The 27756-nt window shown below is 33.7% G+C and overlaps 1 protein-coding gene across 1 annotated transcript in view; it reads left to right on the top strand.

The window, feature by feature from the left end:
- Positions 1-27237, top strand: part of LOC145329957 (uncharacterized) — a 41322-nt gene extending 14085 nt beyond the window's left edge. The window contains exons 15-18 of the mRNA XM_080174448.1: positions 2394-2504; positions 16515-16612; positions 23379-23465; positions 27142-27237. Coding sequence (XP_080030574.1) covers positions 2394-2504; positions 16515-16612; positions 23379-23465; positions 27142-27198 — 353 coding nt within the window. The 3' untranslated portion in view covers positions 27199-27237. The remainder of the gene's footprint in view (positions 1-2393; positions 2505-16514; positions 16613-23378; positions 23466-27141) is intronic.
- Positions 27238-27756: the final 519 nt, after the last annotated feature.

Here is a 27756-nt window from a genome sequence, read left to right as displayed (position 1 = left end):
CGACTCAGAATTACCACTTTTTTTGAAATTCAATGGGCGCGCTATTTCAACCCATTCCTTTTATGATATAAAGACCAGTGATACCAAAAAAAGTGTTCTGGTAGCTTTTTTTCAGCAATATGTCAAATTCGATTTTCATAAAAAAGGGGAAGGTTCCCCCCTGGGGGTGAAATTTTTTTTTCTTTCAAACCATGGCTTTATACACCTTTCTGAATTCGTCTTGAAGAGTACATTAAGGATCAAAAAACGATTTTAAAATATTTTGATCATAGCAAGAGCTATTCTCAAAAAACTAACAATTTTGGCCATTTTAGCAAAATCAGGTGATTTTGACGGTTATTTGAGGATAACTTTTTCTGGGATCAATATTTTTAAAAAAAGTTTTTTGATTCTTAATGTACTCTTCAAGACGAATTCAAGAAGGTGTATAAAGCCATGGTTTGAAAGAAAAAAAAATTTCACCCCCAGGGGGGAACCTTCCCCTTTTTAATGAAATTCGAATTTGACATATTGCTGAAAAAATAGTCTGAGAACACTTTTAAAGGTATCAATAGTCTTATATTTATGAATAGAATGGGATAAAATAGCGCGCCAAAAAATTTTGCATCTTGAGTCGGCCTAGTGTTTATGGTCCGATTTTGAAAATTTTTTCAGTTATATACCTATATCAAAATTAAATTTCCCGTCGTTTAAAGATAACAACCATGGCGGTCAGACTGTCTTTTATCAGGTTTTTGGCTATATGTTTTACATATTTCCCCATATATTTGGTGTTTTTGGTCCCATTTTCAAACTTTATGGGGATATCAGTATCAAAATAATTTTTCCCATTGTTATGAGAATCTTTTATGTAATCTACTTTGACTGTCGTCATCATTAAAAATAAAACAAGGTTTCGTGTTTATTTTCTCCAATAAATCTATTCTTGATTTTAATAAATACACTTTAAATCTACTTTTACGTATTTCCATCCACGATTTTTTGTGCTTCGCTACTTATGGATGTTGTCATCCTTGTTTTCAATCACAATTTACCGAATGTTTTCAAATGCTTCAATGTTACAGGGCTTTAACAAGTTTTATAAATCTGTAACTTACGAAATTATTTCACATTTTGGCACCTTTAAATGTAACCAAATGTTGTTCGAATGTCTCTTGTGAAACAAAATCCTTCTGAACATTAAACATTTAATACATATTTGACACATATAGGAATTACATAAGGCCTGGAATCATAGTGCTAGCTGATAAATTGATCCAAATTGGAAAGGAATTAGGTAGAAGCGCCATAGTTTTAAACCCACATTTTGTGGAAATACAACGAAACCTTCTACTTCGTTTTTTTTCTATGATCCAAAATATGTTTTAAGAATATCATTAAACAAGTTAGGTATAATGTTTTTTTTCTGTAAAAAAAAGAACAAAAAATTGGTATTTTTTCTAATTGGATAAAAATATAAAAGATTTTAGTCCATAAGGTATCAGACAAACATAAAAAAATATTGAGATTCTTAGGGAGGGATGGGACATTGTACTGTAAATTACACTGCATGTCATAGATGCAGTGCAAAACTATTATTAAATCTTGATTGAAGATTAAAATAAGTAGTAAGAAACGAGGAGATTGTAATGTTCAGTCTAGATAGGGATGAGTGCCATAAGTTACCTTCTGTATACAAAATATCACATTTTTCATACATTTAATTGCAAAGAAAAAATTTTAATCTTGCATTTCTATTAATAGGGACGACAGTTAAAATGCACTTTTCTGAATTATTACATAAACATGGCAGTAATATTAGATTTGGTTCTGAATTGCCAAAAAAATCAGTGATATGGCAATGGATGATAGGATTTGTCTACCTCCAATTATGGCATCCCAAATTTCCCTTTTTGTAGACCCTGCTAGTTTAAATAAATTATCTAAATTGATATCCCAACCAATTATACAGTGGAAAAAAATAATTCTACTCGAGGGAAGAGAGGACGTAGATTAAATTTAGAACCATTGTCACCTCCCTCCCTGGATTTAGCTGTGTGCATCATCTGAATAATTAAATTGGAGAAAAGCAAATTCGCAGGGATATGAAATCTGAAGAAAATTATTTTAACTTGTAGATTTCTAATAGCAAAGCTACTCTATAGCTCTAAATATTCGTCTGTGACTTTTAGCTTTGTTTTAGGAAAAACGTGATTGTCTCGGCTGCTATTAAAAATACATTGAATTTTTGTTTGAAGATTCTTTATACCAAAGAGGATCCAGAAAATAATTCATTTGTTCCGTCGGTCTGTCTGTAATGCTCTGACGGTCATTTGAATTCTGTAGGAATAATTTAATGTTAAACCATATTGGTAGCGTAACTACTCTATATAATTATACGTATTTTTATTTAGAAGAGATGAGCGTAGAGGCCGAGGCTTTGGATTCCACCTTCTACTTCATTCTCTTTGTACTCTCATTAACCGCGGCTGTGGCTGGTCAACTTATCATTAACCATAGACAAGGTATTTACTTAGATATCCTATTTTTATACACCCTTAAGATTAAAGATTACTATTTATATATAATTCATAGATTGAATCGCATTTACTAAGAGAAATCACCCCCTAGAAGAACTGATTATTACCCCAACTTTTTTTACTTTTTTCTTGAAACTAAAACTGAAAGAGAAGGGTAGACTCCCCACTAAAAAAAATAACTTGAACTTTAATTCACCATACACAGAAAATACGACCGAAACATTAAAAAACATGCAATACAAAATTTTATTTCGTGTTGGGGTTACTCTCAACTTTATCGGTCAAGAAAAACACCGTGATCTGTTTGTTTGATGGTTAGATTGATTAATTATATATGTGTACAACTATTCTCAACCTGTGAAACTAACTTTCCAAATAGAAAAACTTGTCTTGTGTCTCAACATAGCACATTTTAAGGGACAGGCTGATAATAGATTTTTTTTGTTAGCAAAGCTTTTCTATAAAACTATTTTTGCCTGCTGTCCTTATGTTTGTTATTGCTTCTATCTGTGAGACTCATTCAACTCGTGAAGAATCAAACACACACATTTCTCTCTTTTTTTCTTTCTTTTTCTCATCTTTCGTACACTCTCTCATTCGTTCTTCCTATCTATATATTATCACTAGCGATTGCGCCCCTAGATGCCTCTAGTGGCCCTTGAAAGGGGAGGGGGAAGAGTCGACCCACTCCACCCTAAATTTTAATTTTATCAAATATAATATTTATTTGGTGGGGGGATAATTTTCCCTCTTCGGATGTTGGTGGTACGCTCCCCCAAAATAGTTTCAAAACCTTCCCTGGACTTATGAGAAGCTTCATTGTAAAGGAGAACCATATCGGTTCGGCGGTTAGCGAAATCCTACTCTACAGACAAAAAAAGCTTACTACTTTATATAATAGGATTACAATCACTGCACCTTGATAGTTAAATCCAATGAAATGTATTTGATAGTGTAGTATAAACTCTTGCTATAAGAAATGTGAAACTTTGTTTGCGAAGCTTTTCTTTTAATTTCTCGTGGATTATTTCATGTACTTAGGAAATCCTCTAAAAATTGTTTTAAAAACTTCTAACCTTAAAAAAAGATGTCCCTTTAAAGATCTATCTTTTTAACACAACTAAAACTACAAAACTGCTTCTCTTACATAACATCTAATTTAGGTATTTAGACTAGAATAATACAAAATTGAAATGAAAACACTTTATACCGTTTCCTCTCATTTATATCATGTAGTTTTTAAAATTTCATCTTTAAAATGATATTATATTATTTATCTTTGTTACTTATTTGAGTACATTGTGATATATGCCCTATACATTTTTTATATATTTAATATATATTGTCAATACTACTTTTACATTTCAATTTCAAGTTCTCCTATTATGTATGCACACTAGCAACAACAAAACCTTGGGATAAAAGCGGCGGCAAATGGAAAAAGTTTTGGAATTGAATAAGAAGATTCCAACGTTGATTAAATGTCAGAACAGTGCAGTTTCCTTCTCACAGAGCGGATACAAAGTTGCTGAAAAATCTTATAGTACTCAAACAGCCTAATAGTTCTATAATAATCTGGGAAGCTTAAAATGTATCTCAATGAGTTTCTAACGCATATTCTATATGATACGACCCAAATACTGAACATGCTCAACTAATTTTCATTTCTTACTGTTCCCGTAGAGTAGAGTGTTTGAGGCAATAGAATGATGTCTGTCCGTCCGTCTGTCCGTCCATCTGTCCGTCCGTCCGTTCGTCTGAAGCTTAAGATCTCGGTAACCACTGAACCGATTGGATTTTACTCTTTAGGGTATACACCTATTGGTCCTGTGGTGGTTTTAAGCTATTTTCTTGGGGGATGGGACACCCCCAACCCCCCAAAAAATGAAACCCCACCCCATAAAGAAAAAATTTTCTTATTTTTTTCCAATTTTCATGTTTTTATATAATTTTATAAATTCTTATAATTTTTTATATCTTTTTATATCTTTTTATACTTTTTTATACCTTCTTATATTTTTTATATTTTTAAATTTTTTTCTTCTTTTCAAATTTCTTTTTTTCTTTTAAACTTTGTTTTTTCAAATTCAAAAAGATTGTGAAACCTTCCTTCTCCTGTAGAGGCGAAGCCCCAAAAAGGCTAATGGCAAAGAAATTTTTAAAAACATTAAAAAAGAGAAAAAATACAATGGTTTCAGAAAATATAAATTAATATAAATAAATATAAAAAGTTATAACAAGTTATAAAGAGTTATAAAATATTATAAAGAGTTATAAAAAGGTATAAGGTACAAAAAATATATAAAAAAATGTAAACAAAATTTTTTTAATTCTCCCCTGAACTTTTAGGGAAAAAGCCCCTAGAGGCTAGGGGCGAAGCCGCTAGTTATTATTAATTCAAAGCTACCTTTTTGGCAAACGATGATAATAAATAATTATAATCCTATCTTTTCCATTATTGTCTATTATTTTCTTATTTGCTAAGTTCTAGATTAGCTGAAATGAATAAACATACTATTTCTATTTCCATTTAAAGACAGGCAAAAATACATAAAAATATTATTCGTTCAATCCTTAGATATGATGTTTAATTAAGAAGAACGTACGCACTTAATTTATACAACAACTAGCGACTTCGCCCCTAGGTGTGGGGTGGGGGATTTTTTTTTTGTGTGGTTGTTGATGTCCCACCCTCCAATAAAATAGCCTAAAACCACCACATGACCAGTAGGTATATTCCATGAGGAGTAGAATCCAATCGGTTCAGTGGTAACCGAGATCTTAAGGGACGGACAGACAGACGGATGACGGAGATATCAAGCTACTTTGTATTATAGATAGAGGTTACGCCTCTAGCTCTAGGGGCAGAGAGGGTCTATAAAAATAGATTACAACTATCCCAAGACTTATATCTGAAAAGAAACTACATAGTATCAGTAGTCATTGAGATCTTAAGCTTAAACAAAAAAAGAAGCCTTACTACTTTGTATGATAGGATTATTTTTTATAGGGCCCTTACTTTTAACACCAAAAGTTTTTGTTAGCTTTTGCTGCCCTCTAATGAACCTAATTGTCCTTGTATTCTTTCTATCTCGACCAAGCTTGTATTTGTTTGCATAAATTTAACCTGTCTCAACTCTCCTTTCTTTTGTCTGACTTTTGAATTACCATGGTTGGATTTTCTTAAAAAGAATTAGTTTGGATTATTTCACAAATAACCAATATGGATGGTAGGCAGGGGATTTTGGACTATAAATTACACTGGTACCCAAAGTTTATATCCTTGTTTTCTCATTCCATGGCTCGAAAACTTTGGATACTTTAATTAAGTGTTGATTCAAAACTAGTAGTCTCCAGACTTTTTTATTCTACAGGGTAACTTTGTTTGTCGTTATGGGCACGATATCAAATTATCATCCATTGTCTTATCCCCTAAGATCACTAATGATATTAGAATATTTTATTGAGTCTATTTCAGCGAGATTACACCTTTTTTTATAAGTTAAGTCCATTGATAAAAAGATAAATTGTCAACAACAACAAAAAATATTTTAAAAATGATTCATTTGATTTACAAACATTTTTTTTTCACCAGACTTTTACGCATAAACTTTTGAGAAGATTATATTGTTTATCGTCTAATGTCGTATCCCTCAATCCATCCTTGATTTCTCTCAAAAAATTTGTACTAAGGAAAACATAATTTTCAGAATAAAATTCTCATTCCGCCTTGAAGTTGCAATCAAGATGTTTTTCCTATGTCTCTCAATTATGCAGAAAAACTTTTTATTTTAAAACAAAACAACATCAAACATGGCATTCCTTTTAAATTCAATAAAATCTAACCAGATTTATAGATTGTATTGGTATCCAAAGTTTTCTCATTATTGGCTTTAAAACTATGGGTACTTTAATTAAACCATGATTATAAAAAAAAAATTAGCACTTTACCACACTTTTAAATCCATGATTTTGGGTAATAATGTTTATAATCATTGATAATTTGTCTTCTATTGTCTTATCCCTAAAGATTCATAAATTTATATCAATGAAGTAATTGGGAGATTTGCTTAGGTATCAATTAGGATGGCGTCTAAAACTTTTTGACTAAAGAGCATCTAAACACAACTTACTTTGTCCACCCATCTTTGTGTCAAGCCCTCATTGTGCTATGATGTAAAAAGAAAGAGAAAATTTGACTTTTATGTCCGTAATATATTCAAAAATCAATAAAAAATCACGAAACCTTTACTTATCTTAGAGGAAGGGGGGGGGGGGGCAACGCTTAGTAGTAATGACCTGCCCTCCAAATGTAATTTTAGATTTGTAACGCTTGATCTTAATCTTACATATCTACCTTTATAACCCTTTTATCTTAAACTTTTTGAAAAATTGTTTGTATGTTCTTCGCTTAGTATAGATGCTTATATACAGATTTTTAAAAACTTAATTGAGTTTTGTGTCATTAATTCTATCATAATATTGATAAAAAAAAGGGCAAAACTGATTCTTTGTGTATATAAAGATTGGTGTAATATTGTGAATTTTGTAAAATATAAAGAATTTTATCAATAAAACTGTCTGGCGGAAATATTGGCCTAGTTATGTAATCATATTATAATCAAGGAGAAAAGGTCTTGTATATTCACCCTTGGAATTGCCCTTAAGGTCGTCCATGCCTCTGTAGTTTAAGGTCTAACAAGCCACGGTAAACAAAGAAAGAAGTATTTATTTATCTAATTCTACACCAAGATTTGTTAGTTATAAAAACAGACAATCATTTTGCTGATTGGTATTTTTGCTTGAAAGACTTTTCTGTGCATGGTTATAAGTCTAAAGGTCATCTCACACTAATTACTCGAACCCATCAACACTCTGTCGCGTGGCAAGCAGGCATCATACAAGAGGGGGTTTTTAATGCAACCATCTCGTAATCAATGATTAAATGGCACTTAGAATTCGAATTTTGATCTGAAATTTTGCATAAATAATCCTTGGTTGGTCTATTTTCCCTAAATCGAACATAAAGTTGGAAAAGTAACGGCTAACAGCTGGCGGCTGAGCCGTTTTACCATTTTTTTTGCTATCTTACGAGCAAATTAGTCACGAAACCTATCTCCACATAGTACTTTTTATTGCTTAAAAACCTTATAAAAAGAAATTTTAAAAATGGTTATTGATATCATTTAACATGAATTAAACCAAAGATATGTTTTTAAAAAGTTGATTACATCCTACGTAATTAATGATGAATTTGCCCTAAAAAAAGGCAAAAAACGGCTAAACAGCTGAGCCGCCAGCCTTTCCTTTTTCAACTTTTTGTTCGATTTAGGGAAAATAGACATACCAAGGATTACCTATGAAAATTTTCAGATCGAATTTAGAATTCTAAGTGCCATTTAATCATTGATTACGAGATGGTTGCATTACCCCCCCCCCCCTTTATGATTTTGTTTCTAGTAGCACAAAGTGTAGAGCGCCCGCTTGATAACTGGGAGGTCACAGGTGCAACTTTAAAGTCAGATAATACTTACCAGACTTTTGAGTAGTACCTAATATCTAGGGGGAATGTCTTGGTTCATAAATGAATTGAAAATTATATTTTCTTATTGGGCACATTAATACAATGCAATATTTTAACAATGAAATATATATTTTCTAGTTGAGGTTCATGCAAGCTTCGGCTTTAATTCTTATTTTTAAAGTTTCATTCCTTCTAGCCATATTCATAACCCATTTTCCCAGGAAAGAAGAATAAAATGTTTAGAAGTTCATATTCCTTTATTTTTGAGAAATATCTAGCTACCTGGATATAACTGTACAAGGTTTATAGGCTGTTGAAATAGTTCTATGCCTTGTACATTTACATGTGTATATAAGTATGCCCTAATAAAAATTATTTTTCCTACTACCTAATCATGGACATAACTTATATTTTATAGGTACATGCACAATATAATGAATAGGTATTTATAAAAATCCATTAAAAATTGGATTTTATAATTTATTCTCTAGATAAAATATACTCTCCTATAGACTAACTGTTTTCAAGAATCCATTAACACATTACCTACCATTAACAGTTATATAAAAGTATTTAAAGAGAGATGGGAGAATATATCTCAACTCCCCCCCCCCCCCTCAAAAATCCTAATTTTTATCGATTTAATTTTTTTAAGATTAAGAAGTAATTGTTTTTTATAAATTTTAATATGTGAAAACTATTTTTAGCAATATAAATCGATATTTGTTAGGTATATTTTATAGCTGAATAAACCATAGGCATCACCTGAATTAATGCAGATAAATATTTGCTATGGTAATTTTCTCACCTGTTTTTTTATGGTTTATCTTAGTAGTAATGACGACCTTTTTATCTGACCCAAAATATTTATTTTTATTTTTTATCCTTGCTGGTTTTACCTATTCTTGACATTTTTATGAGAAACTTTGTGATTTAAAAGGAATTTTTTACCTTCCATCACATTTATGTCGAATAGATTCCAAGTCAGATAAAGTAAAGTCAACATAAACCAATTTTAGTTTTGTTTGGATAACACTGATTTTAGATAGTCTGGAAATATTAGGAGAAGGAAAAATATTTGAAAAACAAACATAAGATATCCTAGATTCTTAAGTTTTTCTTCCATAAGAAAATAAGTTATCATAGGAATAGGATCTTAAGAGATAAGACAATGTACGTTTCAATTGATAACAAACAAAAGTACCACTTCTGTAGAATAAAAATAATGGTTATAAAGTTTGAACACTTCTAGTTTGAACCAACCAATCAAGATTTAATAAAAGTATCTTAGGATAAAAGAATGAGAGAACGTGTTGGTAAAAGCTGTGACTACGTATACCAGTTTAATTACAGACAAATGTACTCTTCCTCACTGTTTTTTTTCTAGTATTAATAGATAGATTGTTTTTCAGAATTATTATCCCTTGTCGAATTAGTGAAACCAAGGGAGGGAGGGGACATTGCACATTATATTGTTTACAAATACGTGCATTACAGCTGTAACCATCAACTGAATTCTTTCGAGGAAGAAATGGGACTCGGCTGCCGCGTATAGGCCTCAAATTTAAACCCGCTAGTAAGACAAAAATAAATTCTCGAAAAGATTCATTGTTTATATATCCAGCTGAATTTTTAAAGTTATATGACTATTTCGTTGAGGCTTACATGCGGCTGCCGAGGCCTGAAAAAAAAACTATTTCATAATTTTAGCTGACTTTAAGGGGAGGGGGCAGTCATATTCCAAAGAATAGTTGAAATCGAGAAATATTTTTTTCAAATTAATTTTCCTATTGACTATACCTGCGTTCTTTCATTCTATGGCTTTGATTGATCGTAACTTTCCAGTTGTCTAGAGAAGGGGTAATTTTATTTATCATAATTTGGAATATATCATCCATTGTAATATTATCCCTGACTATCCCTGTATAGAGCAGACAAAAACTAGTGAACTGATTAAAGTCTCGTTTTATTTGCAGACATAGGTTTCCTTTTCAATGGGGAAATTATAAAATTACAATAACAAAAGTTTCTCATCAATTACTTATTTTATGAACTGTCAATGGGGGCCGGGTAGTTCATGATAGAGATTAAAACAAATTTATTACTTATTAGGGAATCAATAGCTCGTTTTCCCTTTAAAGTGTCTTGTTAAGCACAGACCCCCCCCCCCTTATATTTTAAATAAACTCTAAATAAGATATTGTTTCTTGTTTCTTACTTTGTAGAATACAAAGTTTTAATTAGGGTTGGGCCGGATACTTTTTTGGCCGGATACCGGATATCCGGCTGATTTTAAATGCCGGATATCCGGTAACCGGCCGGATATCCGGTAACCGGCCGGATATCCGGCCAACGCCGGATATCCGGCAAATATCCGGTTATCCGGCCAAATTACCGGATATCCGGCCGGATAACCGGCCAAATTACCAGATATTAAAGTAGTAAAAAAAAAATTCTTCAGAAATCTTATATAAATTTACATAAAGTTAAACTTATTCAGAAAAAGTGTTCTTCTAGCTTCAATAATAAGAAAATTAGAGCCATTTAAGATTTTAAAAAGCAGAGATTTTTGGTGTAAAGTATAAAAAATTATAGAGCCGGATATCCGGCCGGATAGTTTCAATATCCGGTAACCGGCCGGATATTGAAAATGGCCGGATATCCGGCCACACCGGATATCCGGCCCAACCCTAGTTTTAATAAGTATTTTTATCTTATTCGTCTATTACTTTATTTGTGGCCTTAGTGGGTAATAGTTACAAGACGTCATACAAGAATTTTTATCTAGAAGATAGGGGCTGAGAATTGGTGAAATATTTTTAAATCAAGCATATGGTACACTGACATGATTATTTTTATTGATGTACTCATTCTTTTTAAAAATGGAAACTGTATTTTTTTTCTGTATAAATCACCCTGTGGGCACAGTAAAACTTTTGCTTTTAGACCATTGTGGTTTGGCAAAAATTAATTCAATTTGACAACTGTTTAGATTGAGGCTTTTAAACTTCAAGTTTTGCGCCAGGATTTGCTTCAACTTTTTCATAGCGTAGCTTCTATAAAATTATGCTTGGTTCTTTATCTTCTTACAACAGTTTCGCTAAAATTATACAAGGACATAATGCTCCAATGTACAGTAGGGTTGGGCCGGATATCCGGTGTGGCCGGATATCCGGCCGGATATCCGGCCATTTTCAATATCCGGCCGGATACCGGATATTGAAACTATCCGGCCGGATATCCGGCTCTATAATTTTTTATACTTTACACCAAAAATCTCTGCTTTTTAAAATCTTAAATGGCTATAATTTTCTTATTATTGAAGCTAGAAGAACATTTTTTCTGAATAAGTTTACCTTTATGTAAATTAACCCATTAGTGCCGAGCGCCACTTTTATGGGCCGATCGAGCTGTAAGTTTCAGGGAAGCTTTATAATGGTCAAAACGGAATTCGTATTTTTTTGTTTTGCTCTAGTGGCGTGCACAGGAAAGTTGCAAAAAAACCCAGTTCGGCTTGGCCATAAATACCAACCAGGCATTAACACCCGTTTTTGGTGCTTTCCCCCAGTTTTAAAACCCGGTTGACCTGTATAAACCCGGTTAATTTGACCAAAAATCGAAAAATGTAATTTTTAAACGCCAAAAGTGAGATGAACACTTTTTAGAACTTTGATACGATCCGTAATTGAAAACTACACAACCTCATGTAATCTAAAGAGCTACAAGTATAATACGAAGCGATTTATTTCAAATTTCGTGTTTAGCCGGCGATTTCGGGTAAAAAAACCCTGTTTTGTTGTTGTTGTCAAAAAAAATCTATTAGTGAAACCGGGTAATAAAAATTTCAGACTCCAAATGGAAATGCCGAACCGGGCCTATATAGGGCGTAAAAAACCATAAAAAAATCATATAAAAAATAATAATTTAAATAAAACGAATTCACAAATAGATGTACTTGTCAATAAACTTTAGATTTAATGAAAAAAATCAGCGACTTTACTATAAAAACAAAAAAGTTAGATGGGGTATTTTGAATTTTCATGATTTTCAAACTTTGTTGATCTATACCGGCAAACGGAAGTAAGCAAAACTACCTGCTCCAGGGGGAAATGAAAGCCAGGGTAGTAGAGGGGGGATTCATACTGAGAATGATGCAATTATGAAGCCGAAAACCGGTTTTTTTACATTTTCTGGCACCGGGTTTTAAAACCCAGTTCGGCACTAATGGGTTAATATAAGATTTCTGAAGAAATTTTTTTTACTACTTTAATATCTGATAATTTGGCCGGTTATCCGGCCGGATATCCGGTAATTTGGACGGATAACCGGATGTTTGCCGGATATCCGGCCGGTTACCGGATATCCGGCATTTGAAATCAGCTGGATATCCGGTATCCGGTATCCGGCCAAAAAAGTATCCGGCCCAACCCTAATGTACAGCACGTTTTAGTAATTTCGCTGGAAGCGAGGGGACATAAAATTGTACAATAAACTTGTATTCAAGGTTTCATGAACTCCTCTTAAAGGTCGGCTAAAAACTTTGGGGAACTTCATTAAATCTTATTGGGTTAAAGTGTCTAAACTTTTACAAAGAAACAGTTTTAATATACTGCTGGGATTATTTTTCTTTATCATAATTGTGAATGTACAACAGTTTATTAAGGGCAGGAGGTACTTCTTGAAGAACTGGGGGATATTGACGTCCCTCCCCTTACCAGTCACCCTTCCTTCCAGGGATATGAAAGGTTTGCGTAGGACTAACTATCCTACCTGTAAAAATCCCCACAGTTACAGAAACCACCCACAAAACCTCAAACACTTATGGCTTTAACACAGCCAGAGGTGTGCATGAAACAAGAACTGTTGGAACTGATGCTCAGTTTACTGAGAATATGAAAGATGATGGTGAAATCCGAAAGGAAGCTATCAACTTGATGACAGGACCAATAAGTTCTAAGCAAAGCTGTAAGATAGGAACCTGGAATGTTAGAACAATGTATGAGTCAACTAAAACAGCCCAAGTAGTTAAAGAAATGACAAGTTACAATATCGGAATACTTGGAATTGCAGAATGTAGATGGACAGGACAAGGACAAACCACAACCAAAGATGGCCACCTAATACTTTATTCTGGTCATGAAAGTCAACATATGTATGGGGTTGCTATAATTATTCAAAAACGACATGTCAATTCACTAATAGACTGGAAACCTATATCAGACAGAATAATTAAGGCTAGATTCCAATCAAGGCACTGCAAGTTGACCCTTATCCAATGCTATGCCCCAACAAATGACAAAAGTGAAGAAGTAAAACAAGAGTTTTATGATCAACTGCAATCAATCAGAAACTCAGTACCCAAACATGAAATGTGTCTATTTCTCGGAGATATGAATGCTAAAGTAGGAACTGACAGGACTGGAGTGGAAAATGCAATGGGACACTTTGGCATAGGTACAAGAAATGAAAATGGAGAACTTTTACTTGATTTCTGTTTAAATAATGATATGGTCGTAGGAGGTACATTATTCCAACACAAAAACATTCACAAATATACCTGGACAACACCTGATGGACAAACAAGAAACATGATTGACCATATCATGATCAATAGAAAATGGGTCAAGTCAATGCAAGACTGTAGGAGCTATAGAGGAGCCGACATATTCAGTGACCATGAACTAGTTGTCAGTAAGATTAAATTAAAGCTGAAGCGTACTGGCCATGATAAAAAGAGTGAGATTGGTAGACAATATGATTCTTCAAGATTAAAGGACCCAGTGATAAAGAATGAATTTGTCTTAAAACTCAGAAATAGATTTCAAGTCTTAGAGGACCTAAATGACGAGACTGAGATCACATGGACTTCAATTAAAGAAAACTTTCAATCTACTGCTAAGGAAATCCTAGGACACAAGAAACCAGAGAAAAAGGACTGGATCTCTGAAGAAACATGGAACAAAATAGAAGAGAGAAAGAAGCTTAAAAACAAAATTCATAATGCTCAACATTTGGCTGACATGGGCAATTTAAGAGCTGAATATACTGCTAAAGACAAAGAAGTCAAAAAGTGCACAAGGAAAGACAAGAAAGATTACATTGACAATCTGGCTGAAAAGGCCCAGAGAGCAGCTGACTTCGGTAACATGAAAACAGTATACAATATAACCAAGCAATTAAGTGGCAAATATAACAACAAGAGTGGTGAAACTATCAAGGCTAAAGATGGTAAATTACTCACTACAGAAAAAGAAGTTGCTAAAAGGTGGAAATCGCATTTTGAAGAAGTGTTGAACAGACCTGAACCTGAAATTACTGCTGAACCAGAACCAGGACATGAAATAGACATAGACACACGACCACCAACTATTCAAGAAGTTAAAGCTGCTATACATAGTCTAAAGAATGACAAAGCACCTGGACCTGACTTGATAACTGCCGAAATGCTTAAGGCAGACATAGATCTTTCTGCTAGGACTCTAACTGATCTCTTTGATAAAATTTGGAGACAAGAAAAGATACCAACTGACTGGTCTAAAGGTATAATCATAAAACTACCTAAGAAGGGAGATTTGAATAATTGTGATAATTGGAGAGGAATTATGCTGCTTTCTATCCCAAGCAAGGTCCTATGTAAAGTTATTTTAAACAGAATTGATGAGAAAATTGACAATAAACTAAGAGAAGAACAAGCTGGATTCCGTGCTGGAAGAGGCTGTGTTGACCAAATTTTCACCCTTAGGACAGTTATTGAACAATGTGTTGAATTTAACAAGCCACTCCATGTAAATTTTGTTGATTTCTCTAAGGCCTTTGACTCCATACACAGACAAACACTCTGGAAAATACTAAGAAGTTATGGTATACCTGAAAAGATGATAATTATGATAACTAAATTTTATGACAACTTCCAAGCCTGTGTTTCAGTTGGAAACAATAAGACATCTGATTTCTTTAAAATAAGCACTGGAGTTAGACAGGGATGCATTTTATCACCTATTCTATTTATATTGGTCATTGACTGGGTGATGAAGAAAACCACAGAGGACAAAAAACGTGGTCTCCATCTGGGCATACTAGGACACCTAGAAGATCTGGACTTTGCTGATGACCTGGCACTGATTTCAGAAACAATTAAACATCTACAAGCTAAGACAGATAGACTAGTCAAATACGCAGGACAAGTCGGGCTCTTTGTTAATGTCAAGAAGACTGAAATTATGAATATACCTACAAACCCTGATCAAACTATAACAATAAATGGTGAACAATTGAAACAAAGCAACAAATTCACCTATTTGGGGAGTGTTATCAGCAGTGAAAATGGCTCAAAAGCTGATATTAAAACCAGGATTGATAAGGCTAGGGTTGCTTTCAACAGTCTACACAACGTTTGGAATTCAAAGAAACTTGCTCTGAAAACAAAAATCAGACTTTACAACAGCAATGTGAAATCAGTTCTTCTTTATGGAGCTGAATGCTGGAGAACTGTGAAAACTGAAACAAATCAACTTAATGCATTTCACAATAGCTGCCTAAGAAGAATTTGCAAAATATTCTGGCCAAACAAAATATCAAACATTGAGCTGTATGCTAAGACCAAGTGCAATAGTATTGAAGCAGAAGTGCAATTTAAAAGACTAAGGTGGCTAGGACATGTGCTTAGAATGGAACAAAATAGGTTTCCAAAAAAGTGCTTAAAATGGAACCCCACCACTGGTAAACGTAAACGGGGACAACCAAAAAAGACCTGGAGGCGGAGCACTGAAAAGGACCTCTTTAATTTGGAATTAACATGGGGAGAAGCTGAAGCACTTGCCAAAAAAAGGAATTCATGGAGGAGCAGGGTGGCCGTATTCTCTGGACTCCACAGTCCAAAAGAGAGACGCGCCTAAACTGAAAAAAACAACAGTTTATTATTTCTAAAAATCTAAGAATAATATTAACCTTGTAAAAAATTTAACCAGAGAAATATTTTGTTCAACTTTAAACTTTTTTCCTGTTTCTCTTTTTTATTTCCAAGGATTAAAAACAAAATATGGCTCAAGGATTTTAATCCCTTCTTGGTTTATTTTTCCGATTTTAATTTTAGTGTACATTCTATTATTATAGGTAATCTATTATTAAATATTATATAGGTACAAGCTTCATATTGGTGAAGATATTCAATCCCAACGCCCGAAATTTTGTGCAAAAATGCCAATGACCACTCGTCAGTTATTTTTCAATTCTGTTCATATTTATACTCATGTAATAGTAGTACTTTTATGCCTTTTTGAAAATAATGCATATAGTTTTTACCTTATAGACTTCTTCAAATTTTTTATATTATGTTTTCTTGTCATTTCTATGGTCCAAAGAACCACTAATACTATTGTCTCTAAAAAGTTTATCTAGCTGTGTTTCTGTCTGTCTGATACCTCTTTTCCCCCTTTTTTTTGATTTTTGCTAAATATTTGTTTTCTGTTCAGGACGGCAGCGGTTTGGTCACAGAATTGCAGATACTATGGTGGTCATATGCATGACATGTGCTCCACTTCTCATTATTCCTACTTTTCTTCCATACAGGGTAAGTCATAAGAGGGAGAGGGGGGTATCGTTATATTAGCCAGCTGCTGGGAGAAACAGTTTGTCAGGGACAGGGTATGCAAGAAACTCACTATATATCCAAGTATTCTATATACATTGTCATTCTCCTGGCAAAAAAGATAAATGTTGCATATACAAAAAAAACTAGTCTTTATTTTCTTTAGATGTGATTTAATGAACAATTTATTAGGGATTATATGGATAAAATGTGTAGATGTAAATTTTCATGCAAGATGTGGTGCCCAATCATGCGCATAATTTCATATTTTGTCTACCTTTATCAGGGCTCAAAAGATTGGAAATTTTGCATTGCTTTTTAAAAGATAGGAATATTTATTTCTCGCGTCGTATTATAAACAGCTTTCCACGGATATAGAATGTACAATTATAAGATTAAAACCAGTTTTTTAGTCCCAGATGTGCCGAAGGCACGGGCTAAAAAACTGGTTTTGATTTTATGATTGTACATTCTTATATTTGTAGAAAGCTGGATATAATACGATGCTAGACATAGTTTTTTCGTATGGATGAGAACCGGTTCCTATCCACCGGATTCGAATAAATACGAGAAAAATTCTTATACTACAATTTTAATAGTTCAAATAGGGTTAGATGGGCATTAAATGTCTTCCGTCCTTTTTTTCTATTTCATTCTTTATTTAAAAACGGAAGGGGGCTTTTAACGACCCTCCCGAGTCCCCCTATCGAATGAAGGGATAATAAACGAAAAGGTGTCCTAGTTTTTGGGGTCAAGTTGAGAAAGGCATATTTCTAGATTCCATTTTTTGGTTAAAAATTTATTTAACAAATTATGTGGTGCTTTCATTGAAACCTGTTTCTTGACCCCCGAACCAACCCTCCCCCTTTCTTGTGAATTGCTACCAGTGTTGCGGAGCCGGGAGCCGTGGAGCCGCCATATTTTGGTGGAGCCGGAGCCGTAATTTTCGTTAAAAAACGGCTCCGGACTAGAGAAACAAAGAGATTTTTTATAAATTATAATTTGGTAACTCTGTTTTGTTATGTGCAAATGCCCCTTTTAAGTTTTTCAAGTCCATTTTTATCAAAAATTGAACTTTTACAACCTTCAAAATTAAAAAATAGACGTGGGGAAAAAATGTGTCGAGTTTTTCTTGATTTTAGGACGGAGCCGGAGCTGGAGCCCCGGAGCCGGAGCCGCATCAAAATCAAACGGCCCCGCAACGCTGAATGCTACACTTGTCTATCCTTTTGCACCTGAATGTTTTTCTCCTCTCCTTTTCTTTATTAAATATGCTGACATTAGCCTTAATTCATTTAACTTTCAGCTGTTTTTACAAAAAATACCAAAAGAAATTTTTATTTTTGCTGAAAGATTGAGGTTTCAAAAGACTTGGTTTATGTAAGATGAAATCATTTTTTAAAGAACACATTTCTGCCTCTTAAAAACTATCCTCCTAATATATAAAGCATTAAGCGTTTTTGTCTGTAATAAAGGATCTCGCCAACTCTGCTGAACCGATAAGGTTCTCTATTACAGCGAAGCTTCTTATAGGTTCACTAAAGGTTTATAACAATTAGGGGGGAATTTTATATCCACCCTCCCAAGAGAAATCGCCCCTAGGAAAAATGACACCCCCAAAAAAACACAACATTATCTTTCAAAAACAAATGAATGATCAAGTGTTCCTAGAGGCCTCTAAGGGCGAAGCGCTAGTAATAAAAAAAAAGAATTATCATAAAGATTGTCCCTGAAAAGTAAAGGCCCTTACCATGAGGCTAGGCTAAGCAAATTTTTGTTTTTAGACTTTTCTGTTGTTTAGAATTGACAACTCAGACTACAACAACAATATTCAAGATGCAATGACAATCCTTATTATTCTTATTTACCTAATATAATTTTTGTACATTTTCTCTTTTTGATTTTGTGATTAGGTATAACATGTGATTGTTAACATTATGCCATAAATTAATTAAAAACGGACAAAACAATGTGTAGACTAGATGTACTTTTGCGATAGGAATCTTCACTGAAAGTTTTAGCAGTTTATCATCAATAGCAGCCGAGAAAATCACATTTCCCCATAAAAATACTGACAGACAAAATGAATTATTGAATAGTTTCGCTACTAAACAGAGAACATATATGTATTACCTCGAGAAACATAGGAAATGATGTGAGATAATATTATTGATTGCTTTTTAATATTTTTAAAATCAAATGCTTTTATTAGACAGGAAGAATAATAGGCAATCAAACCTGGCAACGTAGTCCAAAATCGTTGAAAAATGAGCTAAATATATTGGAAAATAAACAGAATATGCCAATTTTAAAATAATTTAAGTTTAATATTTTCAATTTTGTAAAATGGCATGTTATTTATTAAGAGAACTACGTGTTTAGGTCAAAGGACTATAATTTATTTCATCCCCCATTCCCTAAATGTTTTTTTTTTAAATATTTTAAAACAATTTTAATCCTATAGGTATTTTTTTTAATTACCTTAATCATTATTACTTATCCTTATAATAAAGTAACAGGATGTTTGTGTGTCTGTGTGTTTGTATGTTTGTACTGAAGGATCTCGCTAACCGCTGAACCGATCGGGTTCTCCTTAACAGGGTAGATTCTAATATGTCCCGGGAAGGTTTATAACTATTTTGGGGGAGGGTACCACCACCTTCCCTAGAGAAATAAAATTTTTTTAAAGGGGGACGTAACTGAAGCTTTTTTGATGCTGGGGGGGGGGTTTTCTCCGGAACCACTTGATGAACCGTGCAAATTTTTTGGACTTAAGCTTTTAGGGGTATGAACATCTTGTGGTTTCAAAGTCAACCCCCTACCCCCACCCCCTAGCCCCCCGGGGCTCAAAACCCCCCTAAAAATGAACCTAACCTTAATTTTCTCAGAAACCATTTGACCAATAGGGATGATTTCTTAAACTTAAGCTTTTATGGTTATAAACTAACTTCTAGTTTAGAAGTCACCCCCCTGCCACCAACCCCTAGCCCTCTGGGGCTCAAAAAAACTCTAAAAATGAACCTAACCTTAATTTTCTCAGAAACCATAGAACCAATAGAGATAATTTCTTAAACTTAAGCCTTTATGGTTATAAACTAGCTTTTGGTATAGAAGTCACCCCCCTGCCGCTAACCCCTAGCCCTCCGGGGATCAAAAAACCCATACAAATGAACCTATCCTTTATTTTCTCAGAAACCATTTGACCTATAGAGATGATTTCTGAAACTTAAGCTTTTATGGTCATAAACTAACTCCTAGTTTAGAAGTCACCCCCCTGCCACTAACCCCTAGCCCTCTGGGGCTCCAAAAAACCCTAAAAATGAACCTAACCTTTATTTTCTCAGAAACCATTCGACCAATAGAGATGGTTTCTTAAACTTAAGCTTTTATGGTTATAAACTAAATTTTGGTTTATAAGTCACCCCCCTGCCGCCAACCCCTAGCCCTCTGGGGCTTTAAAAACCCTAAAAATGAACCTAACCTTGATTTTCTGAGAAACCATTCGACCAATAGAGATGATTTCTTAAACTTAAGCTTATATGGTTATAAACTAACTTTTTGATTATAAGTCAACCCCTAGCCCCCCGGGGCTCAAAACCCCCCTAAAAATGAACCTAACCTTAATTTTCTCAGAAACCATATGACCAATAGGGAAGATTTCTTAAACTTAAGCTTTTATGGTTATAAACTAACTCCTAGGGGTATGAACATCTTATGGTTTCAAAGTCAACCCCCCTACCCCCACCCCCCTAAAAATGAACCTAACCTTAATTTTCTTAGGGATGATTTCTTAAACTTAACCTTTTATGGTTATAAACTAACTCCTAGTTTAGAAGTCACCCCCCTGCCACCAACCCCTAGCCCTCTGGGGCTCAAAAAACCCTAAAAATGTACCTAATCTTAATTTCCTCACAAACCATTCGACCAATAGGGATGATTTCTTAAACTTAGGCTTTTATGGTTATAAACTAACTTCTAGATTATAAGTCACCCCCTTGCCGCCAACTCCTAGTCCTCCGGGGCTAAAAAAAATCCTAAAAATGAACCTAACCTTAATTTTCTCAGAAACCATTTGACCAATAGGGATGATTTCTTAAACTTATGCTTTTATGATTATAAACTAACTCCTAGATTATAAGTCACCCCCCTGCCGCCAACCCCTAGCCCTCCGGGGCTCCAAAAAACCCTAAAAATGAACCTAACTTTAATTTTCTCTAAAACCATTTGACCAATAGGAATGATTTCTTAAACAATTATTTTATGGTTATAAACTAAATTTTGATTTAGAAGTCACCCCCCTGCCGCCAACCCCTAGCCATCCGGGGCTCCAAAAAACCCTAAAAATGAACCTAACTTTAATTTTCTCAGAAACCATTTGACCAATAGGAATGATTTCTTAAACTTAAGCTTTTATGGTGAAAGCATTTTTTAAAAAAATTACTGGAAATTTAAGCTAAAGTATATTTTTTAGGGGGTTTTTGAGCCCAGGGGGGCTATGGGGTGGGTGACTTCTATAATAAAATTTAGTTTACAACCATATATCTGCCAAACAAAATAGTAGTTTATACACTTAAAAACCCATCTCTATTGATCAAATGGTTTCTGAGAAAATTAAAGTTAGGTTCATCTTTAAGGTTTTTTTTAAGCCCAGGAGGGCTAGGGGTTGGCGGCAGGGATGTGAAGACTTCTAAACTAAAAGTTAATTTATAAGCATAAAAGCTTAAGTTTAAGAATCTATTAATCAAATGGTTTCTGAAAAAATTAAGGTTAGGTTCATTTTTAGGGTTTTTGAGCCCCGGAGGCCCGGAGGGCTAGGGGTTGGCGGCAGGGGGTTGACTTCTAAACTAGAAGTTAGATTATTAGCATTATAGCTTAAGTTTAAGCAATCATCTCTATTGATCAAATGGTTTCTGAGAAAATTATGGTTAGGTTCATTTTGGTTTTTTTTGAATCCTGGAGGGGGGTGACTTCTAAACTAGGAGTTAGTTTATAAGCATAAAAGCTTAAATTTAAGAAATAATCTCTATTGGTCTAATGGATTCCTGAGAAAATAAAGGTTAGGTTCATTTTTATGGTTTTTTTGATCCCCGGAGGGCTAGTGGTTAGCGGCAGGTGGGTTACTTTTATACCAAAAGCTAGTTTATAACTATAAAGGCTTAAGTTTAAAAAATCATCTCTATTGGTCGAATGGTTTCTGAGAAAATCAAGGTTAGGTTCATTTTTAGGGTGTTTAAAGCCCCGGAGGGCTAGGAGTTGGCGGCAGGGGGGTGACTTACAAACCAAAATTTAGTTTATAACCATATAAGCTTAAGTTTAAGAAATCATCTCTATTGGTCGAATGGTTTCTGAGAAAATCAAGGTTAGGTTCATTTTTAGGGTGTTTGAAGCCCCGGAGGGCTAGGGGTTGGCGGCAGGGGGGTGACTTATAAACCAAAATTTAGTTTATAACCATAAAAGCTTAAGTTTAAGAAATCATCTCTATTAGTCGAATGGTTTGTGAGGAAATTAAGGTTAGGTTCATTTTTAGGGTTTTTTGGAGCCCCAGAGGGCTAGGGGTTGGTGGCAGGGGGGTGACTTCTAAACTAGGAGTTAGTTTATAACCATAAAAGCTTAAGTTTAAGAAATTATCTCTATTGGTCAAATGGTTTCTGAGAAAATAAAGGTTAGGTTCATTTTTATGGGTTTTTTGTGATCCCCTGAGGGCTAGGGGTTAGCGGCAGGGTGGAGACTTCTATACCAAAAGCTAGTTTATAACCATAAAGGCTTAAGTTTAAGAAATTATCTCTATTGGTTGAAGGGTTTCTGAGAAAATTAAGGTTAGGTTCATTTTTAGGGTTTTTTGGAGCCCCAGAGGGCTAGGGGTTGGTGGCAGGGGGGTGACTTCTAAACTAGGAGTTAGTTTATGACCATAAAGGCTTAAGTTTAAGAAATCATCCCTATTGGTCAAATGGTTTCTGAGAAAATTAAGGTTAGGTTCATTTTTATGGGGGTTTTGAGCCCCGGGGGGCTAGGGGGTGGGGGTAGGGGGTTGACTTTGAAACCACAAGATGTTCATACCCCTAAAAGCTTAAGTCCAAAAAATTTGCACGGTTCATCAAGTGGTTCCGGAGAAAACCCCCCCCCCCAGCATCAAAAAAGCTTCAGTTACGTCCCCCTTTATCGATTTTAAAAAGAGAGTTCAACGAAAAATAAACGTCAAACGTAAAAAAAACATATTTTAAATATATAATAAAAACATTTAAAGTGCCACTAGAGGCCTCTAGGGGCGTAGCCACTAGTTTTAGATATAGTAGTTCGGTATTAGAATATAGTAAACGGCATAATTTATGGTTGATTAATGTAAGAGTTAGGGCTCGGCAGGTAAACCGCATCTATCCGCGTTTTTTCAGAATCCGCTGCCGCATGTTAAAAAATTGAAGTAGATGCAATTTTGAATGAAATTTGAACCCTTGTTTCTCTCGAGAACTAGTTTTTTTGTGTTTGCTAAAATCGCTGTTTATACAATAACTAACTGCTTTAGGCTGAGGCCTTTAAGGGGGCACTTAAGGGAAGCGGGGAGAGAAGACCCTCCACCTTCAAATTTATTTTTAAAATGAATGTTTTAAGCTTTTCTTGTGTCTGTAGGAAATTTCATTATACATCGGTCCAGTACCATTTTGGTTCAGCGTTTAGTGAGATCCTAAGTTACAGACGGATAGACAGCCGGTTACTTTTAAATAAGAATAACTAATATTGATTTTAATTTCAGGCGCCGCAGGGTAATTATCTGGGAATGATTTTGAAGCGTATGGTTGGGTATGCTATTGATAACATCAGTTATCAGTCTATTTTACTGGTAAGTTGAATTAAAGAATGACTTTGAATACAGATAATTTCCGCTGGATTATAACCGGTTCTTAGCCTTAATGAAAAATCATTTACCGTATTATATTCTAGAGAATTTTCCACGAAAAATAAGATAAAAATTCTAAAACGAGAAAAAAATACATGATTTAAATAACACATATTCCATTTATGAGGGAGGAGACGAAAGTGACACTTTTTGAAACCAAAACTAAAAGGCAAAGGAACTCAACTAAATAAAAAGTTACAGCTCTGAGATTTGGCATAGTAGTTGCATTAAAAAGGGACAGTATGGAACTGTGAAGAAATGGAGGCGGCCGTTTCCCGTTGAAATTTTGTTTGCCTTTTCTCGCCAGATTAGACAATTTTCAATCATTTGAAACAAACTTTTCTACAACAAAAAAATTCCTAATATTTGCACTTAAAATGCAAAAAAGTTTTAAAATTGGACCAAAAATGCCAAAGATATGGGGAAATATATCAACATATAAAAATAGCCTAAAACCTGCTAAAAGGCAGTTTGGCCGCCATTGTTTCTTTTCATAAAACGCCAGAAATTTAATTTTAATATCTTTAACTGAAAAATTTATGAAAATTGAACCATAAACACTAAAGATATGGGTAAAAGTGTGAAAAATATAAAAATAGCCAAAAACCTGCAAAAAGGCAGTCTGACTGTCATTGTTGTTTTCTTCAAACGACAGGAAATTTAATTTTGATATCTTTAACTGAAAAAATTTCGAAAATCGGACCATAAACACCAAAGATATGGAGAAAAATGTGAAAAATATAAAAATAGCCAAAAACCTGCAAAAAGGCAGTCTGACCGTCATTGTTGTTTTCTTCAAATGACGGGAAATTTAATTTTGATATCTTTAACTGAAAAAATTTTGAAAATCGGACCATAAACACCAAAGATATGGGGAAAATTTGGAAAATATAAAAAATAACCTAAAACCTGCTATAAAGCAGTCCGACCGCCATTGATGTTTTATAGTTAATTGTGCTCCTTAATGATGGGAATGTTGTCAATAAATTTCAGCTCTCTATCTTTTATAGGAGCCGAGAAAAGAACGTTTCCCCCAATTCATTAATTACGGACAGACGGACGGACATTGTGAATTATAGAGTAGCTTCGCTACTAAAAACACGTTTTTAATTTTTTTTTTCAAAAACTTTTGGAGCTTTTATTAAATCATGATTGGTTGGTTTACAGTAGCAGAGTGCTTAGTTTTTCAGCAGTGATTTTACTTAATCTGTAGAGGGGTAATTTTGATTATCATAATTGCAGTTTTGTCTCATCCCTTATGATCCCTGTACTTGTCAATATAATCTTGATATAAAATTTCATCTTGTTTTTTTTTAGATCCCATTCCTTGCAATATTTAGAAAAAACATTAACATAAATGGATACTTTTTTGTCATTTTTTTATGAAAGGGAAAGAAAAAAACCATCAACTGGGATTTTTGTTTTCCAGTTATTCTGTACAGTACAAAGGATATTTTTTTGCCAGGGATCTTAGAGGATAAGACAATCGAAGATAAATTGATGCACATCCCCATTTGTAAATTAAGAAATTAAGTTTATTGGTCCAAAGAACCAATCAAAATTTATTAAATTTATAACATTACAGAGCCAAATAGATAGGACAACTTTTTAAGAATAATTTACAATTTCCTAATGTCCCTCTCATTTTTTTACTTAAGGGACCTTGCTAAATAAAGGGAGGGTGATTATTGAAGAAATCTATGTAATAATTAAAAGTTTTAAGGGCACTTAAAAAGCAAATTTTTTTTAATGCATGATTAAAAGACATAATTTGTGGAAAACTACTAAACATTTTTTTTCAATGAAGAAAATAAGATAATGATGATTAGATTATATCAATGGTCAGTGGGTTAAATTAAGCAATACTTTTGTACCATTAAAAACACACAATATGTACTTATTTACTTTTTAAATATTATCATCTTTTTTTCAAATTAGACGGTCAACACACGATGTACATAAATTCCTATTGCAATTTAATTGTCATTAATCTCCACCAAACAAACATTTATTTTATAAATCTGTTCATGAGATTTCAATGAACAGGCATGCTATATGTATAAAGCATTATTTTTACCAAATTTGAATTCTTTATGAATTTGAATAGTGTGTGTGTGTGTGTGGAAAGATTTTAATTTGCAGGTCCATCCATCACCTCCTTCTCATATTTGCACTGCTGGAATTCTAATTTCATATTTACACTTTTATATTCAGTTTTATTATAAAAGTTAAAATAATCCAAGGAAGGGAGAAGAGACTGGTTATTTATCATGATTTCTGATTTATTGGCTGGTTCAAAATATTCGTTTTAAACCGTTTAACCAACATTTAATCTAGGTATAAAAGAGGTTGTTTTTTTTTTAAGAGAATGCAAAGTACATAAATTTTTTTAGGGAAAAGACAATGGCCGAAAAATTTAGGTACATCCACAATAATGATTCTAAAATAACCCCTTCTGCAGATTACAATAAGTGGTTAAAACGTTTGGACACTGAACTTAATCAAAATTCAATAAAAGTCCATAAAATTGTTGAGCCAACGAATAATAAAACGTTATTATAAAACTTTTGGGACTAGTGTAAAAAACAGCCCAATTTTTCCCCCAACCCTGTTTTTTTTTCCCCATTTTCTTTCCCCTCAAGATCCTGGGTATCCCACACATTGAAGACTTGTAAAGATTATGAAAAGTTTTGCTTAAAAAATGTTAAAAGTTTATTTTGTTTCCGTTTTCCTTGCACACAAAAACTAGATAAGCATCTGTCTTTATTTAATCCTAAACTTTGAAGCATTGATCCCTCTTCATCGTTCTGTAGATTATTTTAAAACAGTTTGACCTCAACAAAGTATTTAATTAAACAGATACATTAATCCTTATGTAAAAGTATCAGGATCTGTGTCTGTTTGTCTGTGACGAAGGATCTATGTAACCGCTGAAACGACATGGTTCTTCTTTACAGTGTATTTTATCATAGGTCCTGGGAAGGTTTATAATAATTTTGAGGGTAGGGCTTCTTCACCTCCCTTGCAAGAATAAGATACCTTCGCCTTAAAAAAATATTTAAAATTTATTTTTCCGATCATGAAAAGTTGGGAGGTCGACTTACGCCCATCCCCAACCACACTTTATAATAGGATTCTTATGGTTGAGCTCCTGGCGGCGCTAGTTAAAAGGGGGGAGGCGGATGTGCCACTTTTTGAAACCAAAACTAAAAGTCAAAGGAACTCAACTAAAAAAAGAGTTACAGGTCTGAGATTTAGCATGGCAGTTGCTTTATAGGGTTACAATATGGAACAGTGAAGAAACGGCGGCGCATCCGCCGAAAACCGCCGAGAAATTGAGAAAAAAAAATTCGGCGGGAAACGGCCGTTGGTTTCAAAAAGTGGCATATCCGCCTCCCCCCTTTCGGCTTGTAGCCGCGAACAATCGACACTTTTTTAGGCTTCGTCAAAGGATTTTTAAAAACATTTTTTGAGGAGTAATTTAGTGAATTATCATTAGGAATGTACAACAATTTATCATCCATTGTCCTATCCCTTTAAATGACTTCGTACGTGATACCAACAACTTTACCTTCTTATTAAAACTCTATAAATATTTTAAATTTATTTTTTATTTTAGGTAATGATAGTAACGTTCATGTACCACTTTGATGTCATCGATGAAATGATCGCCTAATAGGGCAACTGTTATATTTGTCAACCAAACAACACCAGATAAATAATGTCTGCTCTTTTTTTCGTGTATTTCCCAAATTCGATTTATTCAGTTATTATCTATAATAACAATTTTGGTTATATGATTGTTTTATGCTTTAGTTTTTAAGCTTAGGATTTAATTGCTATTTTGTTACATGATTATACTGAAAACTTGATCAAACAATTCTAATGATTTAGATAAGGTTTTAGCTTTGTTTTCGCAATTTTTTGGTATTTCTAAATAATCGCGATTTACAGTAGATATAAATTAAATTTATATAAAATTTATTTGCTTGTTTTAGCCGCATAACTTAGGAACTTGTAATCGATATTTGGGAACAATTGTACATATAGTAAATGTGTTTTAAATTTTAATTAAAAATCTTATGATTGGCTAGTCTAGAAAATTGTATTTTTCATTAACTGCAAGATACAGGAATAGGTTAATAGCAGAGGAATTATTCTCCCAGAGGAAAGTACATAAACCATCACCAAAAACATTAGGTTCCAAATTTATATCATGAATTTGGGGAAGATT

The sequence above is a fragment of the Acartia tonsa genome, chromosome 10 (genome assembly GCF_053477335.1).
Source record: "Acartia tonsa isolate MP-2025a chromosome 10, ASM5347733v1, whole genome shotgun sequence".
Classification (NCBI taxonomy): domain Eukaryota; kingdom Metazoa; phylum Arthropoda; class Copepoda; order Calanoida; family Acartiidae; genus Acartia; species Acartia tonsa.
Note: the sequence above shows the minus strand (reverse complement) of the source record. Positions and strands in the feature narration are given on the sequence as shown.